Source organism: Ixodes scapularis, unplaced genomic scaffold (assembly GCF_016920785.2).
Source record: "Ixodes scapularis isolate PalLabHiFi unplaced genomic scaffold, ASM1692078v2 PGA_scaffold13__105_contigs__length_92229423, whole genome shotgun sequence".
NCBI lineage: Eukaryota > Metazoa > Arthropoda > Arachnida > Ixodida > Ixodidae > Ixodes > Ixodes scapularis.
Genome location: NW_024609839.1, coordinates 53,899,421 through 53,923,758, shown reverse-complemented (window position 1 = coordinate 53,923,758; position 24,338 = coordinate 53,899,421). Strand labels below are relative to the sequence as shown.

Below are 24,338 nucleotides of genomic sequence, written 5' to 3'. Positions count from 1 at the left end.
GTGCCAAAAATAAAGAAGGAAACAGAAGAAAGCAGAGCGTCGCGGGCGTCGAAGTCGGCGTGTCAGCAGAATCGAGCGCTAAGGCGAGACTGACTCGACAAGGTCGCGGGCGGCCTCTTATCTAGAGTGCGCCGCTATCTCGAAGATTCGGCGAAAGCGGTTCGAGCGTCGCGTGATCGGGGCGAGAATGAACACGCACTTTCTAGAAAACAAAAGCAGGGATAAATGATAGAAGTTACGTGTGGTACATGAATAAACGGGAACTTTCTGGAGGACCGTGACCGAGCGTTGCTTTCTCAGCCTTGCGCGCGGCAATATTCAAATCGAGCGGTAAACACTATGTTGTTTTATTTGGAAAATACACCATGGGATAAAACGTCAAGCTGATATTTAGATGGTAACTAAACAGTTAATAATAAAAAATTAAAAAGGAGGGAGTCAAAATCGAATATGAAGAAGTTTCTCTTTTCTGGTTTTGTTATTGAACGCGCTCTTGTACACTCACCTCACCCCTAAGCTGCCAGTGCTAAGGGAAGCTACGCGCTCGCTGGACCACTCGAACGCCTCCGTTTGATCGCCTGACCTTGCTCTTTGTTCGTGGGTAGGAGCGAGAGAGTTATCACGTGGCGAAAGATTAAAGTGCGACTGTCCAGCATGCAAGTAACTTTCCACCGCACTGTTAGCGTAGTTTGACGTGAGCGTGTTGGTGAAGATAAATAAAATCAGAAAGAACAAACATAGGGACGGACAGAACAGCACCTATTTCGTGCTCTTCCGCCCGTCCCTAAGTTTATTCTTTCTGTTTCTATGTGTTAGGGTAGTAAAGCATTTGAATTGTGACTTACAGCTTTCGATTTCGACGGTGCAGTTTTGCGAGTCCAGAGGATAGTAGTGCAAGTCCATCATGCAGGCCAGCGTGGTCGTGAACCTAAAGGAGTGAAGGTGCACGTGCTTGATAAAAAAAAAAAAACTGGTTGTCTTATATGTTTTTTTTTTTTAATAAAGTGACATTTTAGTGAGAGGAAAACACACAAGCTTTGTAGGAAGAGTGCTAAGCAGATATCGATGTGTCGGGATCTCTTCTATATTGGTTTTATAACAAAGATTCCGGCTTTCACTTAAAAAAAAATCTTTATAATTGCGAATCTACACATTAAATAGATGAGTCACTAAAAGGGTGAGAACGGCACTGATGAGATTCAGTTTATTCCAAGCTTTGACAACGTTTCGGCGCCTCGTGCATCTTAAATGCAAATGCACTGCAAAAGGGGAAGGCACGAAGCGCGTGCTGGAGACCCGGAGTTCGAAAGACACGCCCTGCAGTTCTTACTCTGTCAGTCACTATAGTAGAATTGTTCGATCTGCCTACACTTCCTGCAATGACTCCCCTCGATGCGCACCACCAGAGTCAATTCACGGGTCAGACCCACGTTAAAGCACGTGTTCTGTACGTATCCGCACTGCGTTATGGGGTATGCAATCTAACGGCATGCTCCGTGAACGGCCCACAACTCCATCAGAAAAGCTAAACTCCCTTTCCGTTTCTTTTTTTTTTTTCGAACACAACAGCGAGATGTGATGAATCTGAGATGGGGGAAAGGCGATGTGACTGGCCCACCGGCCCACCGATGGAACTGTCTCTGTCCACGTGCTCGGTGCGTGGACTCGCACGGGAGTCGGGCGACGCCGCGATGCCCGACTCCCGAGCCACGCAATCCTTGCCGAAACCTTGACCTTCTCTCCACTCCGCTCGTGAACGTGATTGGTAGCATGCGGTTGTTTTGTCATGGAACACGTCACGTGTTCTATGTCGTTCTTTGCCCTGCCCCTTCATAACACACGACACGTGTCGTGGCGAGGAGTGAAGTCTCTCCGGCTTTGCTGTCAATTTGCTCCGGCTCACCACGGCCGCAGCGCAAGTTTGCGTTCCCCTTTAGACTTTCGTGCAGTGGTGTAAGCTGGTGCGAGTAAATAAAACGCGCCTGGTGTATCATTTAAACCTGTCACGTAAGTTGAAGTTGACGAAAAACAGACTGATATTCAGTGGAAATCAATTCTACGTTCTTGGAACCCATTGTCAACGCAAATGTAGATTTCATGTTGTTTACTCGATGTAAGAATGATTCTTTTGCACGGATCGCCTAATAGGTAATACTAGGGTTTATAATTTAATGCTAGGTAGAAATAAAATACTGTTTTGCCTCAAAAGCCAAGGAACAACTTCAATTTTTTGAAGGGCAGAACATAATTTGGCTGCTCTTCTTTCAAGTAGAGGTGAAATCGAAGAAGAGAAAAACAATGAAAAAAGAGACGTAGCTTGCGCACTTCCGCGCGGTGTTTGTTGAGAGGGGAAGGTATATTTGAGAGCAGAGAAGGGGAATGGAATGGAAACAGACAGTTGTGGCAGAGAGGGAAAGTGTAAAAAGTGGAAATAATATGAAGCGTGCCATAGTGTTAAAAAAAATACCTCACACCCCAACAATTTTTGAACAACGTTGTTGGATGTTAGGACACCACTCACACGTGTTTCTCTTTACGGGGACCCTTATTTGTTTATAAAAACAAACAAATTTCACCGAAACCAGAAATATGCTACATGGACTGTGACATCACTTACACAAGGAAATACCTGGAGTCCCTTGGGATAGTTCACTCCAGAGACAAGGCATCCACCGTTCATTAACACCATCGCGCCTTCAATGTCTGTGTGCTCACAGTAAATTACGTTTCTCGGATTTCATCATTTGCTTATTGAAGAGATCCAACAAAAGGCCTATATTTTCTTTTTCTAATGTTGACGTTCAAAGCTAATTGGTAGATCTTGGTCGAATCAAACAGCGTGTAAAAACAAGACGTGCCGTTGGACAAATTATGGTTGGGTCGACTGTGTTTTGCCCATTTATTTCCCGCTGTTTGGTTTCGTATTATTTTTGAAATATTCTAATATATGTCTTGTTATTTCTTCTCACTTAGGGTAAACAATATCTGATGTCCGCATTGAGGCGCTATTCTCGAGCGAAAGTTTCTTGTGGAAAGAAACCGAATTTTGTTTCTCTAGAACCTGTTCTAGAGTCATTGAGCACAAAAGGGGTATTTTTCAAACGTCTGGCATACAGCACGCGCGCGTCGCCTTTCATCGTGCTTTGCCCGCGCGTGCATGCTCGAGGCCTATGAGACTTTGATGCGAAAGAGGAAATAAAAAGCTCGCGATGGAAGAAAAGCAACTTAATTACCTCTCTGTAAAAAGATACAAAGAAAATACCGACACGCGTAAGTGCCTAATCAGAAGCTATTTTAATAACAGTCAACAAGCGTTAATGATAGACGGTGACAGGATAAACCTTTGATGCACAAAAATTTACTTGAAAATCCAGAGGCCTACAAAGCCTCACGTGGTTTTACAATGCACAAAATAACAAAAATTTGATATCAAAAAAGAAAAAAGTTACGTTTTTTTTTTTTTTGTAAACATGTTTTTGAAATGATGCTCGCGAGCAACACTGGACATTTGCAGCACTACTTCATGTCGAACAACTGAAAGCAGTTACGACGCGGAAAAAGGAGCGTGTGCGTCTCAAAGTTTGCGCAGTAGAGAAAGGTGTAGCCGGATTGGAATATTTGCACCTGTTGTCCTTTTTCAGTGTTTAGAGCCGAACGGTACACGCCGCTACACCTCACATCCACTGTCGACTTTGGTTTTAGTGGCCGAGTGATTAGTAATAAAGATGCCTTCTTTGACCCTTCACTGCTAAGCCCAGGCATTCCTGCCCAAGTGCGATAGAGGGTGCTAGATTTATTGAGGTGCACACCATACCATAGCCTCCTCTATACTCACAAAGCCTGGCAGTTCGGCAACGGAGCCATAGGATGCCCGGTCGCAGATTTGGAACTCCAGGATCTGGTAGCACAGAGCATCAAAGAGCCCTTTCTTGGGAAACCTGGACGTCACCGCGCAGCTTTTGCAGCGGCGAGGACCCGAAACACACTTGTTCGCCCGGGATAAGTGTGTTTCGGCGACTCGCCGTATCGGAGTGCAAGTCACGTTGCTCTTCTCTCATCCGTTGTCTGCCGCTCCACCTTTTCCAATTCGGCGGCCGCTTTTCGTGGCGATCTGCCAGGCTTTGTCAGTATGTAGGAGGCTATGGTCATACACGATGGGGATCAGGGAGTTAAGAACCCGATCGATGCTCCACCTCCAGCACGCGCTCGATGCCTTCCACCGTGCTTTGGTTATGTGTGCCACAAAGTGTTATGAAAGCCAGAATGCTCGAGGCTGGGGAAGCAGGGCGTCGACAGGGTCTTCAACCTCTTGCCGGCTACAGGCGTGATTGCCCGGTGTGCGCTCTGCATGATGAAGGTGTGCGCATCACCTCATGCCGTAGGTGATGTGTCCGTCCGACTGTAGCCGCACCATCTTGTTCTTCTCGGTGACGTCGTGCAGGAAGGAGTTCTTGTCGTTGGCGAAGAACGTGTCCGGCACCCAGATCTTCTCGGCGAAGTCTCCGGACAGCGTGAGCTCGTACTTCTCCTTGCTGAAGGTGAGCCGCTCGTCCCGCCAGTACTGGTTCAGGTACAGCGTAATCGTGTAGTCCTGCCAGACAGGGGAGGCGCCGAAAGGCAGAAATGTACAAGATGTCCCGCCCAGAAAAGGAAAAAAAAATACGCTGTCTTTTTTTTTTTCTTTTTTTTTGCCTTTCTGAACTTGACATTAAGAAAATGGCGGCCGACATATGACTTTCAGATACATGGGGCTCTACGGCGCCGGTAACCAAAAACAGGTGGAAACGAACTCCATTTTCCTTTTTTTTTAATTTTCAGAAAATGCTAAAGCTTCGGCAAATTATTCGGAGTGCTAGCGCAACATTTTGACGGAGTATGAGCGTTCGACATTGCGAAATTATCATTGAAATATATATCTATGTATATTTTTTTTTTGGGGGGGGGGAGGGGTGAGGGGGGTGAGGGGGGTGAGGGGGAGGGGCGCGCTGTAGACCTTGCAGTCATAAGCGTTCTCGGCTCTTTTTTATCTATTCTTAAGGCCAGGTTCCTCTTTCTATTCACTAAACAAAACGGCATCATGTTGCGTTTACTCAAAAATTATTAGTGCCCACGGCGCTCGGACTATGTCGGTTTAGTCATTTACAACTAATGCAAAAAAAACAAAAAAACGCGTGTGCAGTCATTTGCAATTTAAAACAGAGATGGTGCGGCGAGCCTTCAGTATTTCACTATCGCTCTCCGAACAATGTGGTTGTGCCGCTAGCCAATAAAAAAGCCCAAGGAGAAATCATGAATTGAACTCAGTGAACATGTTAGGCCATTCCTTGTATTTCCTACGATGCCCGTAACCGTGGATTTTTTTTTTTTTGAAGAGTGCACGCAATCCCGTAATTACTGTGCCAATCATTCGTGGCCGCCAAATTTTAGATATGCACATTGGACATGTATAGGACACGATTGCTGCATTCAGTGTTCGCGTCGACTTGCAACCAATCATTGACTTTGTGCTGAAATCGATGTCCAATGGTGCGTGATTAAACTTTGTAAGGAGTTTGACGTTTTTCGCTATCACGGTAGCCTCTTCTGGTATACTTATCGACTAATTGTGTCCACGGTGTTTCGCAAAACACCGCTGAAACCTTTTTTACTGCCAGTCAATGATTACAACGTTGAACAGAAACAAATAAATAAAAAAGCGCATCAACACCAGCGAGACATCAAGATTAAAATTATTGGCATCAATGTTATTTACATCACATGTTCAATACACAGAAAGGACAGTACATAAACACACAAGACAAGATCAGATTATTAACCTAATATAGTAAGATATACACAATAAACGAGATTCAAGCACACGGTGCAGGAAAGTATTGCGAGTTATTCAGCTACAATAGGAATATACGATGCGGCTTTTCCGTGGACATGCTGAACGTACTCCTCTTACTACATATCAGTGTTTATGTAATAGCGCAAACATGTGACCAATGCTAAGAGGTTCACGCCTGTCATCGTCATGTCTTCCGTTAGAATCAACTCCGATGCGTCCTTCGATTTTTTTGCATTTACTTCAACCCAGCGTTGAACACGAAGTTCTCCCGTCTCAATTGTTCAGACTCCTCAGTGGCTTTCCTATAGGCCACAATGGGCAGCGCCGCTGAAAGTACAACACCGGGAGATCAATGGGCGCATGACAATAACTTGTTTGCTTAACTCCAGTTTGGATCACGCATTCGTGTTAATTAAACTTACATTCTAGGCTTTGTTCTTTCTCGTATGGTGCTTTAGCGAGTATTTTAATAGAAAATCACACTCCTGCCTGAGTCTCAATAGTACGTTTATGGTTCCTCCCTTTCTGACATTCGAGAAAACCATAGCAAGCGAACTTATACGCAAAAGAAAAATATTTTCGGTCGTTCATGAAGCCCACAGGTCCGACGAAATGCGTGAATAAATCAAGTAATGACTTCACCAGGTAGCATTTCAAACTAAGTTCGTCTCAAACTGATGGTTCTAATTTTTTCAAAGAATGTGTTTTTAGTTTCAAAGACCCAGCTGTCAGGTGCTTTTTTTTTTAAATTAAATCTTGCTTGTTTAAATTAGAATCAAACCGAACGTTTGCACAAATTAATTTTCATCTGTCGCTTGATTTTTTTTTTTTTTTTTATTGGCATAGCGTAGTAGAGCGAAATAATCTCACCAGCTTTTATGGCATGGAGTGAAACTTACCATATTGACTTCAGAGATGCTATCGAAACTTGCAATATTGATGTCCATTCCTATAAAAAGTGGTTTCCCTGCAAAGACAGCAATATAAGCAGTTACGTTTTAAAAGTGGATTTAAATTGCACTCCCAGGCTTATAAATAAAGTTCTGCCCTCTCGGGGTTCATTTTTTCTTCGAATTATCGCGCGTTCATTCCGTGGTGTATATTTCCCCACGAGATTAAACGCTTTGCAATATACCTTTCCCCCCTTTCTTTTTTTTTTTCTTTGGGGGGGGGGGGGGATAATTGAGGTTTATCGGAGTTTATGTCAAAGAAGATATACTACGGGCATCGGATTCACCAAGCGCCATTGAACACCTTCGTGTTCAAAGCACAGTAAAGAAAGGTCCCTGTACTAATACCAGAAAGGAACGAGATAAGGTATGTTGTTTCCAAGAAACCACATATCTTATCCAAGCAGCTTTTCAGCTTTACACATAGTTCAGTGGGGGCTGTTTTCCGGGTCAACACGAAGAAAAAGCTGCAAATAAAAATTATCTTCCCATGAAGCTTGGATCTAATGCCAGTCCCAATTCGTTGATTTTCGGTTTTTCTTATTCTTGATGAAACTGGTTCGGGAGTTAATTTTTTAGCTTTATCTGTATTCGTCAAGAAACACGGAACACTGCCTATCTCCATAAAAACTAAAATGTATATGTAGTGAGGTGAGGAACTCTAGAAATAAAATAGTCACTTAATGTAGTTGTTTGTCAACAGAATAACATACCGTTCGGCTTGTTAGTCTCAACTGCAACCTCCTGATATTTCAAATGCAACCCACCAATTCCTCGCATAGCCCCACGGAATAGCTCTGCATTTTGAATTCGGAAATTAGACAGGCCGCATTTAAAAAATAAAATTAGTTTAACAACATGTTTTCATAAACTTTAAGTACATTTCCCAACATGCTTTGATTGGGGTTTTCGCTAACATTTTGGTCAACGGAAAATAACATAAACGCTAAAGCGACGAGCCGCAATTATGTCAAGTGTTTGTAGCTAACTTAAATTACTCTGAGATCAACTCAGTCTGATCGATGTAGAGTAGGGCAGCCTAAGCCAACAAAAGAACAGCTAGTGTGAAGTGATCAATGCTTCGTTCTTCACGCTGGTTCGTTATAAACGGCTTTCTTGAAAAATATTTGCTTCATGAACGTATAATGCATTCTCGTGGTAAACGTCAACGCAATACCTTTAATGACTCATACAGATTAAGAGCGTTTCCAGACCCATGTGAATGTCTCCTTTTTTATTTTACACAAGTTGTGTAGATTGTTTAGTGTGTATTATTTTGGGCCCTACATCATTGTTTGAAACCAAATGTGTCATACGCTCTGAGACATTCATGTTTAATTGATTTCATAATGTTACAGCGAGCAGACGACACACTCTGTCGTCTGCTTGCTGCGCACATCGGGAGATGGCGCAACAAGTTACAACTGCCGCTGACTCAATTGTCTGTGAACAGCATTGACCCTGGCAAGTTCTTTGGTCTCGTTTCTGATGAGGATGGCACTACGCCTTGACATTTAAGCAGGTAATACGCTCCACCTACATGCACATCTGGTGCAAGTTTGAGACTTATATGTGCAGGCGTCGAAATGTTAGGGTAGTTTTACAGCGTCAAGATTCACAGTGAACGCCTTATAGGAACCAACGCGACACAGTAATTTTTCGGGAAAGTTTCTATAAGAGCTTGCCTCGTACTCACCTCCAAAGTTCGGCCTCAAGCGAATGTCGTACCCTTCCAATATGTTCTTCAGGATGTCCGTGATGTTTTCCAACTGCTCCGGTGGCTGATGATTGTATTGGCAGGAACTGTAAAATGTAACATACGAAAGTGAATAACCATTTAATGTTTGCTTCGCGACGTGTTTAGAAGCGTTCATACGGGAGGTTTGGTTTCACGCACGGTTTTTGGGGGTGCATAAACACATAAAATTTGGCTGCCTTGTCGCGGTGAATGAATCACAAGATTCATTAGGAATCAGTACAGTTAAATACTGCACAAACTAACTTAACAGTGAACGGCCTTTTTTATAGGTAATATTTTTTATCACTTCACTTTTACGCTACCTCACGCCACTTTATTTATGCATTGTTTAAGCTTGTTATACATTATTGTAACTTCAGATTCCTGGTTTTGTGATTGGTTATCTTGCGTTTTTTTCCGGGTCAAGCAGCAATCGCATTGGCTGTGCAGCGGTAATAAGATGCATGGAACTCGCCACCCCCTGCACTTCATAAGCTGCCAGCTATTACAAAAGGAGTTTCTCATAATTTTATAAACATTTCTTGGAACATGATTTGGACATACTGAAAAAAAATAAAGCAGATAATAACGCGTTTTTGGACAATGATTGCTGGATGATGCCAAGCAGTGCCTGTGAAATGCAAGCGGCGCATTTTTTCCCCGCCAACTTGCAGTGGCGGCAAAGCGTGACAAAATAGATTTTTGTTTTTTTTACCCCTTAATGTGCAAAGCATTCAAACGCGGCGAGCTCCATTCATCAGCAAAGCAAGAAGGGAAGGCAAACGTGGTGACTTTATGGTTCGTACTTGGCGGCATCTCGTATGAAGCGTCGGGGAAAAAAAAACAGTTACGCGCCGTGACTTGCGAAACTTGTGCGCCTCGCCCAGCGCGGCCCAGCAGCGCGTGTGTGAGTGTCTGTAACAGCCCTGAAAAAGTTTGCGTGTAATTGCTGAACAGAAGTCGCCTAACCCAATACTAGCTTGAATAATCAGCGCCTGTGAACAACCTAACTTCACATGATGTCCTCACACTGGAATGGCTCCAACCAGGGTAAATATGTAATTTAAAAAAAACACATTAACTTGATTTATTTCATTTAAATATGATTTATTTTATTTAATAAAATATGATTGATTTAAATCAAATTTATTTGACTCGAATCAAATATATATTTTTATTTAAATCAGCGTAGCTTACGATTTGTGACGGTTTACAACTACATGCATTTTTAAACATTCCTAGCAAAACGAATTCATATGTATAAGAAATGACTTTGTCTAATAAACGCATTTGATCTATTAAGATCTTATAAGAGCATAGAGCAACCATATAAAAACATATATTAACAACATACGATTTTATAAGAAGTTATAAGAAACTTCCTATCAGTTCCTTATAGCTTCTTATATAATCGCCTATCGATCTTGTATGTTCTTTTATTGTTCTTTCGTGCTCTCATCAGATCTTATTTGATCATACGCCTTTATTGGACAAAGATATTTTTTACACATATAAGATTTTTTACTAGAGATAGCCGATTGATTTATGAACTCGTTCGAACACCGATAGCCATTAGAAAGAAAACAATACGGGCGATTACATGTTAAGTATAGTTTAAATAACAATGGTCTATCGATATAACCCCAGCCATACTAAAACAAAAGCAGCTATACTTGTCCGGTTGGCTTAGTATCCTTTTTTGCTTTTTTACGAGTTCTGATTCGCACGCAAATGATACATCATTACCTTGCTAGTTTTCCTGTTTCCTTCACATTCTCAATTACTAGCAATGGGGCGTTAAGTTACTGACGAACTAAATGCGAGGTTGAAAGGAAGCTCAATGATCCAACTTGCTAAAATGAGCGATGCTTTTTTGCTCGTGTTTAGCCTTATATACATCTTTCTTGCTCCGTGCTTATTTAATTTTAATACGAGCCAAAAGCGCGTAGAAAGCATCAAATGATAGACAAACGGTAAATAAATGCTTTTCTTGGGAATTCGTTTTATCGAAAATGTTTTATTGAAAACATCGTAGAGTATTAAATCGGCCAGAACTAAATTACGATTAAGATAGTCTCGCTTTTTACTCTCCACCCTGGCCGACAACTCAGCGATTGAGCCCGATTCCGAGCTCTACGTATTTACAGGTCAGGACGCCCGGGCGAATGCTGTCGAAACACTCGTGTTCAATCCGTGTGTACGCTTTACTCCACCCTAATGACATCGAAAAATTCTAATACAAAGGCTTACTTCATTTTAAGTTAAGTTACCTGATCCCGTCGTCCTACATTTGATGAATTCGCCAGATTATCCGATGTAGTCACATTGCTTCTTTTTGCGCCCATTCCATGTTGTTAGTCCAGATAGCATGCTGGTTGCGGGAACCTTTGCAATTCCTCCATTCTTTTCCCATAGACCTCAAGCGTTAACTACGCCGCAGCATCATTCTTTGATGCCGGCACCATCTATTGATTCTTTCTCGCACAAATCGGTGGTAACTAAATTGTCACCACATGCACAACCTCTACGATAAATATATTCACTGCAGGTGGCTTCTTGCAGAGTCGCCGTTTATTTCATGTCAGAGCCACCCATTGCCTTTTTTTTTTTTGCATAATCTGCTTGATTTAAAAGATATATAACAAAGCATTAGTGCTGCATTTTTGACATTATCTAAAGAAGGCCGCAGCTGGGTAGCACATAATGGACATCACAGCTACGTCAGCGCGCGGATATGACTCCTGTTCTCATTGATCAAACACGAGCCTCAGACGAGCTCTGGCGCAGCACCCGTGTGTGAAGGCCCCTTCACACGCTTGCAACCGAGAAGGACCGGCTGAGACAAGACCAGTTTTTAAGCCTCTTGCGACGGCCTAAGACCGGATGCGTTGCTGTGGAGCAGGTCCTACGCGCTCACGTAAGAGGCTTAAATACCGGTCTCGTCTCAGCCGGTCCTACTCGGTTGCAAGTGTGTGAACGGGCGTTAACCTGTTCCCTCGTTTGGCCTTTCTTATGTGAAGCTGGGAAATCGGCATTGATATTTCGCTACCTTGAAGGTGTGTCTGGGTTGTTACATTGTCTCATTGCAGCACAACACGTATCCCCAAGTTTTAATGCTGAAAACCTTAAGCACATTACGTAACGCTACACCAAAGTGAATCTTAAATTTGAGTGCAACACACGTTACCAGCCAATGGCGAAAAAACAGGTTTCTCGCAATGCGCTAGATCGTGACATTTTTCGTGTTTCCATGGGTGCGTTACCACCAGCTAGTCCAATCAAGTGCAAATAATGCGTCCTGACATCGCAGTTTTAGTTTGCGAGTTTGTATTTGGGTTTCGGCTTGCTTTTGACCCCGCTGGGACTTAAGATTAATCGGAGTTGGAAATTGTCTTGCGGGTAACCATACTTCGTCTCACCTACGATGACCTAGGGCTCGAAGAAAGGCTTGCATCCGCATTGAAAAAGAGAACGCGCGAGAAATTCTGATGGGTAGAGTATGAAGGGCACTAATCTCACGCATATGGTTCTCTGTTGTGATAGCGCGCTATTTTACATTGGTTAAGTATATGTACGTGGCATTTAGTTTCCTAATCATTCATGTCATATTTCGTAAACATGTCAATTGTTTGAAGAACTTGGAGAGCGCGCAGGCAAAACTATCGTAAAGTGGTTTCGCCTTAACCATAACAGTCCAATCTAATCCAATCTTTCTGTACGTACCTGGATCGGCATGTGGTCCGTACATACGCTCCGGTGTCGAACAGTCGGTCCGATTCATCTTCATTTCTTAATGACCACTGGTTCTGATCCCAGGTTCTAGTCGCCACATCGTTTCTATACGTTATTTAATCCCTTCAGTAGTCTTCAGTAGGAGCCGCCGCGAGAGCTCGATAAGCAGACGAAGAACTCGCCTCCGCATGACGTGTCTTCGTGCACTGACAGGCTCGGGATTGGACCCGGCGACCAGTGGCATTGGGCTTCAGTTCACCGTAGGATGAGACGCGGTTTTGCAGTGACGCTAAGCGGTAGTAAAGCAAGTGAAATCCCCCAATGTGCTTGGTCCCGGAAGCCAGTGGCAAACGCGAGTGCTGTAAGGGTGCCCTGTCTGAGGCAGCGTGTTCTTGCAGTGTTTTAGGCCTGAAACCCGCCGAGCGGACTTACTGTTCAGGATGGTATGGGAAATATTTCCACAAGTTAGATGTCATCCTGAAAGAAAACCATTAACAGCGATGACAACGCTCGAGTATACTGCGCATATTTAGTTGGTAAACTATAGAAAAAAAATTGTAGTATGCAGTGGAGAATAGTTTCCCGGACCAAGCCTCAAGGGGCTTGCCGTGTGAGAAGCCTTATCAAATACCGCTGAGACCAATACAGGAAACTCAACCAAAAATATATGGGGTTGGCGGGAACACAGAAGTGGTTCCATTTCTGGGCCAAAAATTCGGTACCGAAAATCAAATTAATATCTGTCCTGTGCTCCACTGTCTTCCCCCTTACACTATCGTTAAAAAAGTAAATAGTAGTGCGGCACAAAGAGAGCGATACACTGGCGATGTTCTATAAAATGGCGAAAAGTTGACGAAACACTTGGCTATGGCCCTCTTGTACTAAATAATGTGTTCCAGAAAGTCCCTATGGAAATCAGCCAACCTTGTTTTATATGAACCATGTGTAGCTAAATGCATATTTCAGGCAGGCACGTATAAGTTAGTCGAAAAAGGTAGTTAATTTAAGTTACTGAGTATTCACGCCAAAAGTAATTGGAGTAGAGTAGAAATTACGCATTTGTAATAGTAATTGAGTAAACTACTAACTACTGTAAAAAGTAGCGAGTTACTTCTGAGGTTACTTCCAAAGTTACTTTTTTATATTTTTGTGGTAGCAAATGAACAGCAATTTTGATCTGTGAACAGCCTTGCGAGCCTAAAATAAATGCAGTCATTTCATGGCTTGCGTTTTCACCCAAATAGTTTATTTGCTCGCAGAAGCAATTGACTTTTAAAGTTTTCATCGAAAATTTTTCCCTTTTTCCTCCAAAAGACGTCCCCAGCCAAGCTAAAAAGACGTTCCATCGACGCGCTGCCGGGCACTGAATGGAACGGCAGCGTTGAATTTCAGAAACAGACTGTGAAGGGTCGGGTAAGCGAGCGTCGGCATCTTCGGTGTCCATGACAAGCGTGTGAGGTTTTCCTCGGCTAGAGGAGGGTCCTTTTTGAACAAATTCTCCTCCTTTTTTCTTCTTTTTTTTCTTCGGCAAGTTGAGATTGTTGGCCGCTGAGCGAGTGCGTCTGACCGTCAAGGACTCAAGTCTCGTGCCACGACGATGATATCATCCGGACGACTGCGCGTCTCGTTGCAGTGCTAGTGCTACGCTACTGAAAAAAAATGTTTTGGTTTAACAGAAAATGAAACGAAGATGAAACGCCGCTGACGCCGGGTCCAACACACGCATCTCCCAAGGGTGACTCGCAATCCTCGCCGGCGACTACGGTATCCTGACGCGCCTGACACGCCCCACAAGTAAATCGTTTTCAACAAAGAGGAGGTCTCCCTGGCGTGGAAGGTCAGAAAGACGCGAAGGATTACGTGAAGAAGCGCCGTCGCTCGTACAGTTGCAACTCGAAGCGGAAACGTGCTCCCATGAATGGATTATCCGTGTCTGCGTTTGCGCGCAGAGGAGTTCGGCTTTGCAAGGGAGTATGCGGTGACGTCGAGGCGACCATGAAAACAGGCGCCTAGCTGCGAGTTCATTCCAGTGGCGTCTCCCGTGGAACCCCTCAACCGTTCGAGCCAGAAGGCAAGCAACATGAAAACCACAACAACCCTCGGAGTGTCCCCGTCTCTCACGGTTGTAGCTGGAGGCGCGGCGCCTGCGTGCATTACCAGATTAGGTCAATACCCGACCAAAGCTTGTTAAGCATCTCTTCCTGCGTTCGTGCGTGGCCGGTCTAATGTTTTGGCTGCTCGTCGCCACTTTGGTCCAGGGACGCCTGTGATTGTAAATATATCAGCTTGAACTTTAGAAATAACTAGAACACAAAGACAGAAGGACAGGATATGACACACAGCTGACTACCAACGATGTTTTAGTGTAAACTTCTGTGATGCAGTTTCTACGACTGCCGAGTATAAGTGCGTGGGAACGGAATGTGAGGGGGACCCTTGTTCGGGAATGCCACCTCATTTGCCGGCGTCTTATTTATTTCTGCTCTCAAACGTATGTGATGAGCAAAATTAGCACTAGATTTTAAATGTGATTAAAATCTTGAGCAGAAGTTAGCTAAAAAAACGTAGTTAAAGTAAACTACTCACTACCCAAATAACACTGCAATGAAAAGTTACCAAGTTACGTGGAAAAGTAGTTAAACTACAGTAGTTTGAGTAGAGTAGCTGAACTACGTCCAAGTATAATTTCAGGCTATTAGTCATTATTTCTCGTTATTTTACTATATATATTTCAGGACAACTTCAAGTCGTCATTGTCAGCTAAAATTTAACTATGTTGGGTTATTCAAGCTCTTTTGGGTGAGATTGGCTTCAATTGAATTTTATTGGTTTTTCGGAACTATTCTTGACCAGATCAGTTTAATTTGACTATGAAGAACTGTCAGCAACTATTGTTCACACTTCTGAACCATTGATGTTTCAGGGATGGGATTAACTTCAAGTGGATATTATTATTATGTTCTGAACTGATTACAAGACGTTTGATGGTGGGAAAAGAATGCTTGGTAACGGATTCATTGAGAAGCAGGCAAAAAAACACTCGACCTACTCTGTTTAAGACTACCTGCACAACCTGAAAGTCTGTACCATTTGTGACTTCACACCACCGGATCGCGCGCGAAAATTTGAATTCTGGTTTCGGCATCATCTTCATTTACGGTTTTTTTAATTACTATTTTGAATTTCAAGAAAATAAATAGCATACCGTAAAGTCTAAAGTCCGCGTAGTCAGAAAATGCAATTTATTGCTTCAATTGGCAATGGGCAGTTGGCCAAATCCGCTTGAAATGGCTATGCATGGCTATCAGCGACTATTATTGGCAATTTATGCATTGGAGTGTGTATGGATTTGATTGACTTCAACTGGCTATTATTGAATATAGGCCTATATTCTTGAATTGGTTGCATTGAAATGTTTATTATTGACTATAGGCACTTATTCCTGACCTGGTTGGCTTGAATTGGCTACAAATGACTATAAGTGATCAGTAATGATAATTATTAGCTATCTCGGTGTCTACCAACGTTACTAAAACACTCAGTTGGGAAACTCGCCGTCGAAACCTGGGCCACTGGCGTCCACCGAGACCGAGCTAAATGGGACAACAGCGCCACTCTTTATCGTTTGTCTGTACTGTGGTCCCCTTGAGCTTTTTGAAAGCCTGTTTTTGCGTAAAAACAAACGGAAAAGACTCTTTTTGTATGGAATTTATTCGAGTTTAATACCAAATGATGGGCGCGTGATGTTTTTATCATCTTTAGTTCGCAAGGTTTTGCGGAACAATTAATATTGTTTTCATACAACCATGCCTCAGCGGGCCTTTCAGGTAGCACGTCCTGACCTAGGTGCATTTTAACGTCAGTAGTTGAACGCGGCGCGTCCGCCGGGGAGACGGGGGTGGCACCCCTGTAACCTCCACCGCTGTATCTGTTCTTAAGCCAAAATAGAAGTCACGTGCAGTTCTTCGAGAGGCCGCTGCGGGAGAAATGCTGGCGTTGTGTTCGTCATTAGCTCGGTGCTCGGAGACAGATTGGGGCCACTTTTTCAAAGCTGTCTCTATGGTAGTTTCCCAACTGAGTGTTTTAGTAACGTTGGTGTCTACCAACATGAATGGCTTCATGCTGATTTTTTTTGGCTATCGGCATCTATTTTTAGCAGATTGGCTTCAAATGGCTACGAATGACTATTCGTGAATAAAGTTGACAATTCTGTGCTATTTCGGTGTTTATGGATGAAAATGACTTCAAATGGCTATTATTGGCTATAATCATCTTTTTATTAGATTGGCTTGAAATGGCTCTACATGTCTATCAGCAACTATTATTTACAATTTATGGAATTCTAGTATGTATAGATCTCAATGACTTCAACTTGATGTTATTGGCTATATGCACTTAGCGCTAGAAATAGCGCTAAGTGACTAGTATTGATAATTATTAGGCACTTCTTTGTCTACAAACATCAATGGCTTCATGTGGCTTTTTTTGGCTATTGGCATCCATTTTTTACCGGATTGGCTTCAAATGGGTACCAATGGCTATTCGTGAAGATAGTTGAATATTATGTGCTGTTTCAGTGTTTGTGGAGGAAAATGACTTCAGGTGGCTTTTATTTGCTATAAGCATTCTTTTTTATTAGATTGGCTTAATATGGCTACACAGGGCTATTTTTAACAAGTAATGATAATTATGTGCTGTTTCTATGTTTACGAACTGGAATAAGTTCCAGTGGCTATTGTTGGCTAGTATCATGTAGCAGTCAATATGGTAACCCCTAGGAGTCAATAACACCGACAGAGACGACGACGAAACTCGTTGGCACAATCGCGACGGCACGTGAATTAAACGAAACGTTTTACCTAAGCTCGGAGTCGGTCGCCCCATTTCTTCCCTACTCAACGAAGAACGCGCTACATAGCATATATTTTATAACAGATTGGATTTAAGTGGCTACCAATAACTATTTGTGAGTATACTTGACAATTTTGCACTTCTTCAATGTCTACGAATGAGTATTGCTTCAAGAGCTATTTTGGTTTTAAAAAATGTTGGGTCTTTGCATTTATTTTTTCGGCTTATATTGCTTCAAGCTGGCTATTAATGACTATCATTGACAGTGATATGCTCTTTGAATATTTTAAATGTGATTGAAGTATTTATTTTTGACCTTTGGCTGCTGCTTCTTGCGAGATCGGCTTGAAATGGCTATATGTGCCTAATTGTGATTAATTTTGACACTTTTTACAGTTGATTTGCTTACAGATTTGATGAACTTAAACTGGGTTTGACTGGCCATAAGCACCTATTCCTGACCTGGCTGTCTTGAATTGGCTATAAAAGACCGTTGGTGGTTATTAGCTGCCATGTTCTGTTATTCTATACTTATGGCATATAATGGCTTCAAGTGGCAGTTCTTCTCTTTAGCATCTGTTATGAAAAAAGATCCGCTCAAAATGTTCCAGGATGACTATTAGTGGCTATCATAAACAATACTGGTTACCAATGCCTAAATAATTGGCGTTGTGTCGATATTTATACGGTGTGTAGTTGGACAGTCATTTTTAAAGTTGCGACGAGTCACTTGCTGCAGATGAGAGATTTAGCCAGTGCAGTCCTACCACTAGACTGGGGTCTTTAACGTGCACGACGCAGTAGGGACATACGACCGCACGCCGGTGCGATGCTCATCCAGATCAAAACGGGCAGGGTTGAGGATGGAGCCCAGGATCCCTGAGTTCTGCAGCGCAAGCTTCCGCTCCGCGTGTTCCGAGCTGGTTTGCGCTAGCCCACTCGGCCTCCGATCCCCCCTACCGATGCCTAACAATAGCCATTGCTAGCCATTTGAAACCAATATCTGAAAAATACGGTGCTAATAGCCAACAATAACCACTTGAAGTCATTCCCATTTTTATACAGAGAAATAACATATATTTACTAATAATAATCACTAAAAGCCATATGCAGTCATTTCAAACCGATCTTATTAAAACAAATAGATGATCATAGCCAATAATAGCCGCTTGAGGTCATTGTCATGCATAAACATTGATATAGCACATATTTAATTATACCTACCAGTAGCCATTGATAGTCATTTGAAGGAAGTCTAAGTAAAAAAGACAAGCTACTGGCCAATATTAGTAAATTGAAGCAATAATTAAACACAAAAATTGCTCATAACTACCAACCTTAGACACTAATAGCCATTTGTAGCCATTTCAAGCCAATCTAATAAAGAATAAATGCACACAGCCAATAATAGCTACTTGTAGCCAGTTTCATTATTAAACACTCAACTAGCACTGAATTGTCAATTATACTCGCTAATTGCCATTGCTAGCCATTTGAAGTCAATCTGGTAAGAAATAGATGCTAATAGTCAACAATAGCCACTAAAAGCCATTCCAGTTAGTAAGCACAAAAATCCCTCGTAACTATCAACACTAGTCACTACTAGCGATTTGTAGTAATTTCAAACCAATCTAGTAAAAAATAAATGCTTATAGCCAATAATAGCCACTTCCATTTATTCATTTATTGACCCTTACAAACTCCATTTGGGGCATCACAGAAAGAGGGGGCGGGGACAGTACCGGGAGGCATACATGTAGAACTTTTATACTTATAAAAAATAAAACAGAAATAAGATATGGTCAGACAGTGCCCACACACGAAGACATGACCAGTTTCATTCATAAACACTGAAATAGTACAGAATTGTTAAATATAGTTGCTAATAGCCATTGCTAGCCATTTGAAGCCAGTCTGGTCAGAAATAGATGCTAATAGCCAACAATAGCTACTTAAAACCATCCCAGTTAGTAAACACAAAAATCGCTCATAACTATCAACACTAGTCACGTATAGCCTTTTGTAGGCATATCAAGTCAATTTAATAAAAAAGGCTTAAAGCCAATATTTGCCACTTGCGACCATTTGCATCCAAAAACACTGAAATAGAACAGAATTGTCAGTTGTACTCACTAATGACCATTGCTAGGCATTTGAAGCTAATCTGGTCAGAAATAGATGCTAAGAGCCAGCAATGGCCACCTAATCATTCTCTGTAGTAAACGCAAAAATCGTCCAAACTATCAAAACTAGTCACTAACAGTAACAGCTATTTAAATCATATTTATCTAAAATTTTATACATACCAATAATAGCCATTTGAAGCCATACTCATTTTTAGGCAACGAAATAGCGCAGCATTATAATTATCTCATCAATATCCATCAGTAGCCATCTCAAGTCAGTCTGGTCAAAAATAAATACAAATAGCCAACAATATCATCTTAAACCATTTCACTTCGTAAATATAAAGATAGCTCTATGAATAGCTAGCTACTATAATAGTCAGTCGTAGCCATATGAAGCCTTTCTAGTCAAACATAAGTGCTTATAGCCAATCACAGCCACTTGAAACCATTTTGATTCATACACTCAGACAGCCAATAATTGCTATTACACTGACAAATAGCCATGAGTAACCATAGAAGCCAATCTGGTCAGGAATTGATTCTAATAACCAACCATAGCCACCTGACGCCGTTCCAGTTTATCAACAAATAGCTCAAAGTTTTCAATGCTCATTATTAATATTTGTAGCAATAACTAGCAAGTATAAATATAGAAGTGGAGGTTGATAGCCAATACTAGCCAGTTGAAGCCATACTCATTTATCAGCACAGAAATAGATAACAGTCAATTATCTCATCAATAGACATTGATAGCCCTTTAAGGTCAATCTGGTCAAGGAGATGCCAATAGCCAACAAAAGCTACTTAAAGTCGTTCACACGTGTAAACAAAAGAAGAATCACATAATTATCAATACTAACTACTTCTAGTCATTTAGAGCCCCCTCAAGTCGATCTCATCAAAAATTTATGCTTATTGCCAATCGTGGTCATTTGGAGGCAATGACATGTTTCAGTAGCAATAAAACAAATAAATCAACAAGTTCAGAAAAGGTTAATAATTATTTAGATTGTACAAAATTGTTACTCAAATTCTGACTGGTCTATCCAGCACAGTGCATTTTCACATCTAAAGACCAAGACGTCCTATATCGCGAGCTTATGCTCCATCGAAATGCTCTATCGAAAAAAAGAAAAAAAAATATTTCATAGGCTATCAAATTTTTTATTGAGTCAGACACACTTGATTCACTTCCGGGGAAAGTGGCGAGTTGTCCACTCCTTATCACCAGGAAATCTTTTTACTTCCGTTTCCCATTTCACCCCGGAGTTTCCTGGATTAGTCTCAACGGTATTTGGCCTTATCCCTGACAAATCGGCTTTTACCCAATTCAGCCTTAATCATACAATTGATCAAACTTCATTCTATGTTGATGAAGCTTGAAATATAGGAGAACAAGCATTTCTCAACAACTTGGAATCTCGTTAATGTGTTTTTTTTCTTGTTAGTACTTCTGCACCACTATATCTAGAAATCTACCCTACATACTTGCACAAAAGCTCGCCGGGTAAAAACTTAGGTAAAAAAGGAGTAACTTCATCTCTCTGATCACTTATTCATTGCCCAAAGAATGAATTACTCTCATTTACTGAACTCTCTCGAAGGGCGGCATTAAGATGGTTTATTTTGACAGGACCGCTCTATGACAGTAGTTTTTATGCTAGAACCCCATTGACGTCATGTTTAAAGTAAAGGGGTACATTCGTTTGTATAAAAAGAAAGAACAAACTTCACGACACCCCTAGGCCCAACACGTTCTATATGTAGAAGAACTTGTAGTTGGGCTAGTTGGTAAACGTTGGTGTTCTTGTTACAAGGCGCAGACGTTCTATATGCAAGACCTTTGTCCACTTTCCCCCATGCTGCGTATTTAAAATAGTTTTAATACACTCGTTCACTATCTTTGATAGTGAACGCTCGTTTAAAAATGCCCTAAGCATTCAGCTTTATTGGGATCAATGTTTTTGTGTTTGGTTTTTTGTACAGAGTGACATTTGTGTGTACCAGCATTCAGGCTTCGGCTGTTCCTGGACACAAGAAATAAAAAAATAAAGAATAAAGAAGAAGGCCTGTATAAACAAGAAACAATCTGTCACCCTCAAAGAACGAATATTTTCTCCGCTTTCCCTGATTATTCCAGAAATTTCAAGGTGCCCCTAAAACGAATCGGCTATTTTTGTAAAATAAACCTACAAACTTAAATCACTAAAATATAGTTTGCCGCCAAATATTTTTGGTTTGATTATTTCTTCTTTAACTCTTACATCTGCATCGCAGACTAGCCTATACAAGAATTGTAGTCTTTTTTTTTTTTTGTATTTTCTGTTCTGGGGAAACATCTCGGTAGTACGTTTTTCCAATTTGTACCAAATAATTATAGCTGGAATAGTTGAACTTTTCTTGCTTCTAGTATTCTAAATAACATTAATACAATATTCAATCCGTTTAGAATTGACATTAAAAATGATCGTGTTTACCTTATACGTGGAAGCTCATCATGCGAACTTCATCAAACATAAACCTAAGCTGGTGTAATCGGATCAGGCGCTCAAAAGAAGCATGCGCGTAATCCATAATCAATGACGGTGAGGAACAAAATACCAGATTTTTCACGTAAAATTCTTTCACAAGTGAGGATAAAAATTATTCGCCATCATTGCTGATCCATACAAAAGCAACAAGAACAATATCGAAAGCAAGACAACCAACCTTCGCAAGTGATTTCCAGATAATACATTACAACTTTTTTTTTAAGTGCAACGATTCATTATTACCTTCAAACCTTTACAGAACATTTGATATACCGATTATAATTAGGGTTTTGTCTTTTTATATATATCGGAAAAATCCGAAAATTAACCCCCGCACCGGTTTTATCGAAACCGAGAAAAACCGAAGAACTCCGAATTTAAGCTTTCTTTCAGTAAGAACAACAAAAAAAATGCGAGTCCAGCAAGAAGGCACTTCAGCTGCAGCTTTATTTTCTGTTCACCTTGAACAGAAAAAATTAACTGACCACGGGGCTTCCACTTTCTTGGGGCACCATAACCCTTATCTCGATTTGTTTTCTTATCTGTACTCGGGTGATTTCCCAAGTATTCGGGTCTCGCGCCTGTTTCCTAGAAGGTGGGGCATCCTACGTCAGTGTTTTGGTTTCTTCGACATAACTTACACAAGCCGCGACAAACGCCGGCGTTCTGTCCGACACCGAAAATTGACACTGAAAAACACCGAATCAGTTGAGGAAAGAATAAACAAGGAACGAACAACCCTGAACTTAAAAAGAAATAAAGCTTGAAAACACAAAACCTTAAATAGAGCCAGGAAATTGTTGCTGGTTCTCAATAGCATTCGCTTAACACATCATTTTAAGCTGCAAAGAACGATTGTAATTGTTTACGTAGGAAAGAATGGCCGCGGGTTAAAGGCTACAGACTCCGTCTGTAAAGCGTGCTTTGCCTGCAGCGCACCCGTGCGTAGGGGGAAGCTGTCACACACGTGACTAGCACGTAACATTCACATTACTTGAAGCCAATGATGATGGAGTATGCAGAAATCATGCACTATACATGGGGATCGAATACCCAAAACATTGCCCTAAAACTTAAGCCACAAAATATCTTACACAAGGAGCCCTACTAACATATTCAGTTTATTTATCGTCTAGCGCTTGTTAGGTGTTGAATGAAATTATCAAAGAAGTCATAACTGTGTGTCGTTAATAGCAACGAACTACTCATCCCTTGGTGACAAACCACCTTTGTAGACTTTTTAATGTTTTGAAATGCTTTGCTGCTTCTTTTATAAAGCAAGCTATCTGTTTGATTTTCGAAATAATCACCCAATAAACTAATGAAAGCGCGAAAACAGCCGTGGCAAGAAACAAAATATATAATTAATGACCTTCCCAGCTTCTTTGTTTTTTACTTTCATTTCCACATGTTTCCACGCATGCCCTTAGAAAGAACGAAGATTTCGCTATTTTTATTATTATTAGAGCTCAACATGCGCTAATCTCTACGAATAGCGCAGGTACGATACTTCCCTCAACAAAACTAGCTCGCCGCTAAATTTTAATCCAAAAACGACCCAGCAGTCTGCTCGGCCTCCATTCCAGTCAGCGAGCATTGCTCCAGGTTAGCGAGTAAACACCTAACACCATCGCAACGATGAGTCACAACGACCGCACGCTCGGGCTGTCACAAGCCCAAAAGGCTTAGGCAAAGAATCGCTGCCGTGTCACATCTGGCACACAGGGTTGACTGCAACGTCGTCCAAACACAAAACAGAACCAAAACAGCGGCAGAGGTCGCGCCGTCGGCGAGGAGGAGAAGGAGGCCCCTCGAGAAACCAGCGGGGTGGACTTACCCTAATCCGAACGCCAGGTAAAAGACGAAACATTTCGGGACCAAGTTGGTAATCCCAAGCATTGCAGAGGAACTGTGTTTTTTCGTCGGTGAGACCGGTTGGGCTGGTCGGGTGACGCTTTCCGTTGCAGCGGAGTCGGGGTGGTGGCGGAGGGGTTATATTTGCTCGAGGAGTCTCGAGGAATGAAAGCAGCGTCCTGGAGCCCCCGTGTCGGGTTGCGGCTCCTCGCCCGAAAGTCTGAACGAGGGAGACGAGGATGGGGCACGGAGCGCGCATGCGCGAAACGTGACGTGCTGTGACGTCGCGGATCGCGCTGCGGTGGGTTGTGTGTCGCTGCCGATAGATGGCACCCGATGTCGGAGTGTGTGTTTTTGGGAGGGGGGTAGGGGGAGAAAAGGCTGGGAACGGGTTGCGCTGCACACGACGTCCCATAAAAGAGGAGAAACGAAAAGCACAGATTGGATACGACTGCTGTGTTCGAGTTCGGCGAGGCCTCGTGTCTTCAGCCGTTGAATACAAGTTTCAGCCGAACACGCGTGTCCATTCTACGACTTTCATTGGACTTGTTTAGGTGATGCAGGAAATTCAGCAGCACGACTTTGGTTCTCTAGCAGGTGTTACCCAGACCGCTTTTGGTGACCGCAATATCTTCGGGCTCTAGAAATATTTCGTTTGTCAACTTTTTCTTAAGTGTAGCCATTTGCGCTCTACTCGAACGTTTCTTCTTTAAACTTTTTTGC

At 42.0% G+C, this 24,338-nt stretch overlaps 1 protein-coding gene across 1 annotated transcript in view; it reads right to left on the bottom strand.

Moving 5' to 3' along the window:
* Positions 1 to 23,841, bottom strand: part of LOC8035838 (gamma-aminobutyric acid receptor subunit beta-like) — a 44,925-nt gene extending 21,084 nt beyond the window's left edge. The window contains exons 1-5 of the mRNA XM_002411521.5: positions 23,599 to 23,841; positions 8,477 to 8,583; positions 6,730 to 6,797; positions 4,371 to 4,591; positions 846 to 928 (exon numbers count right to left, since the gene is read on the bottom strand). Of these exons, the coding sequence (XP_002411566.2) occupies positions 846 to 928; positions 4,371 to 4,591; positions 6,730 to 6,797; positions 8,477 to 8,583; positions 23,599 to 23,660 (541 nt within the window). The 5' untranslated portion in view covers positions 23,661 to 23,841. The remainder of the gene's footprint in view (positions 1 to 845; positions 929 to 4,370; positions 4,592 to 6,729; positions 6,798 to 8,476; positions 8,584 to 23,598) is intronic.
* Positions 23,842 to 24,338: the final 497 nt, after the last annotated feature.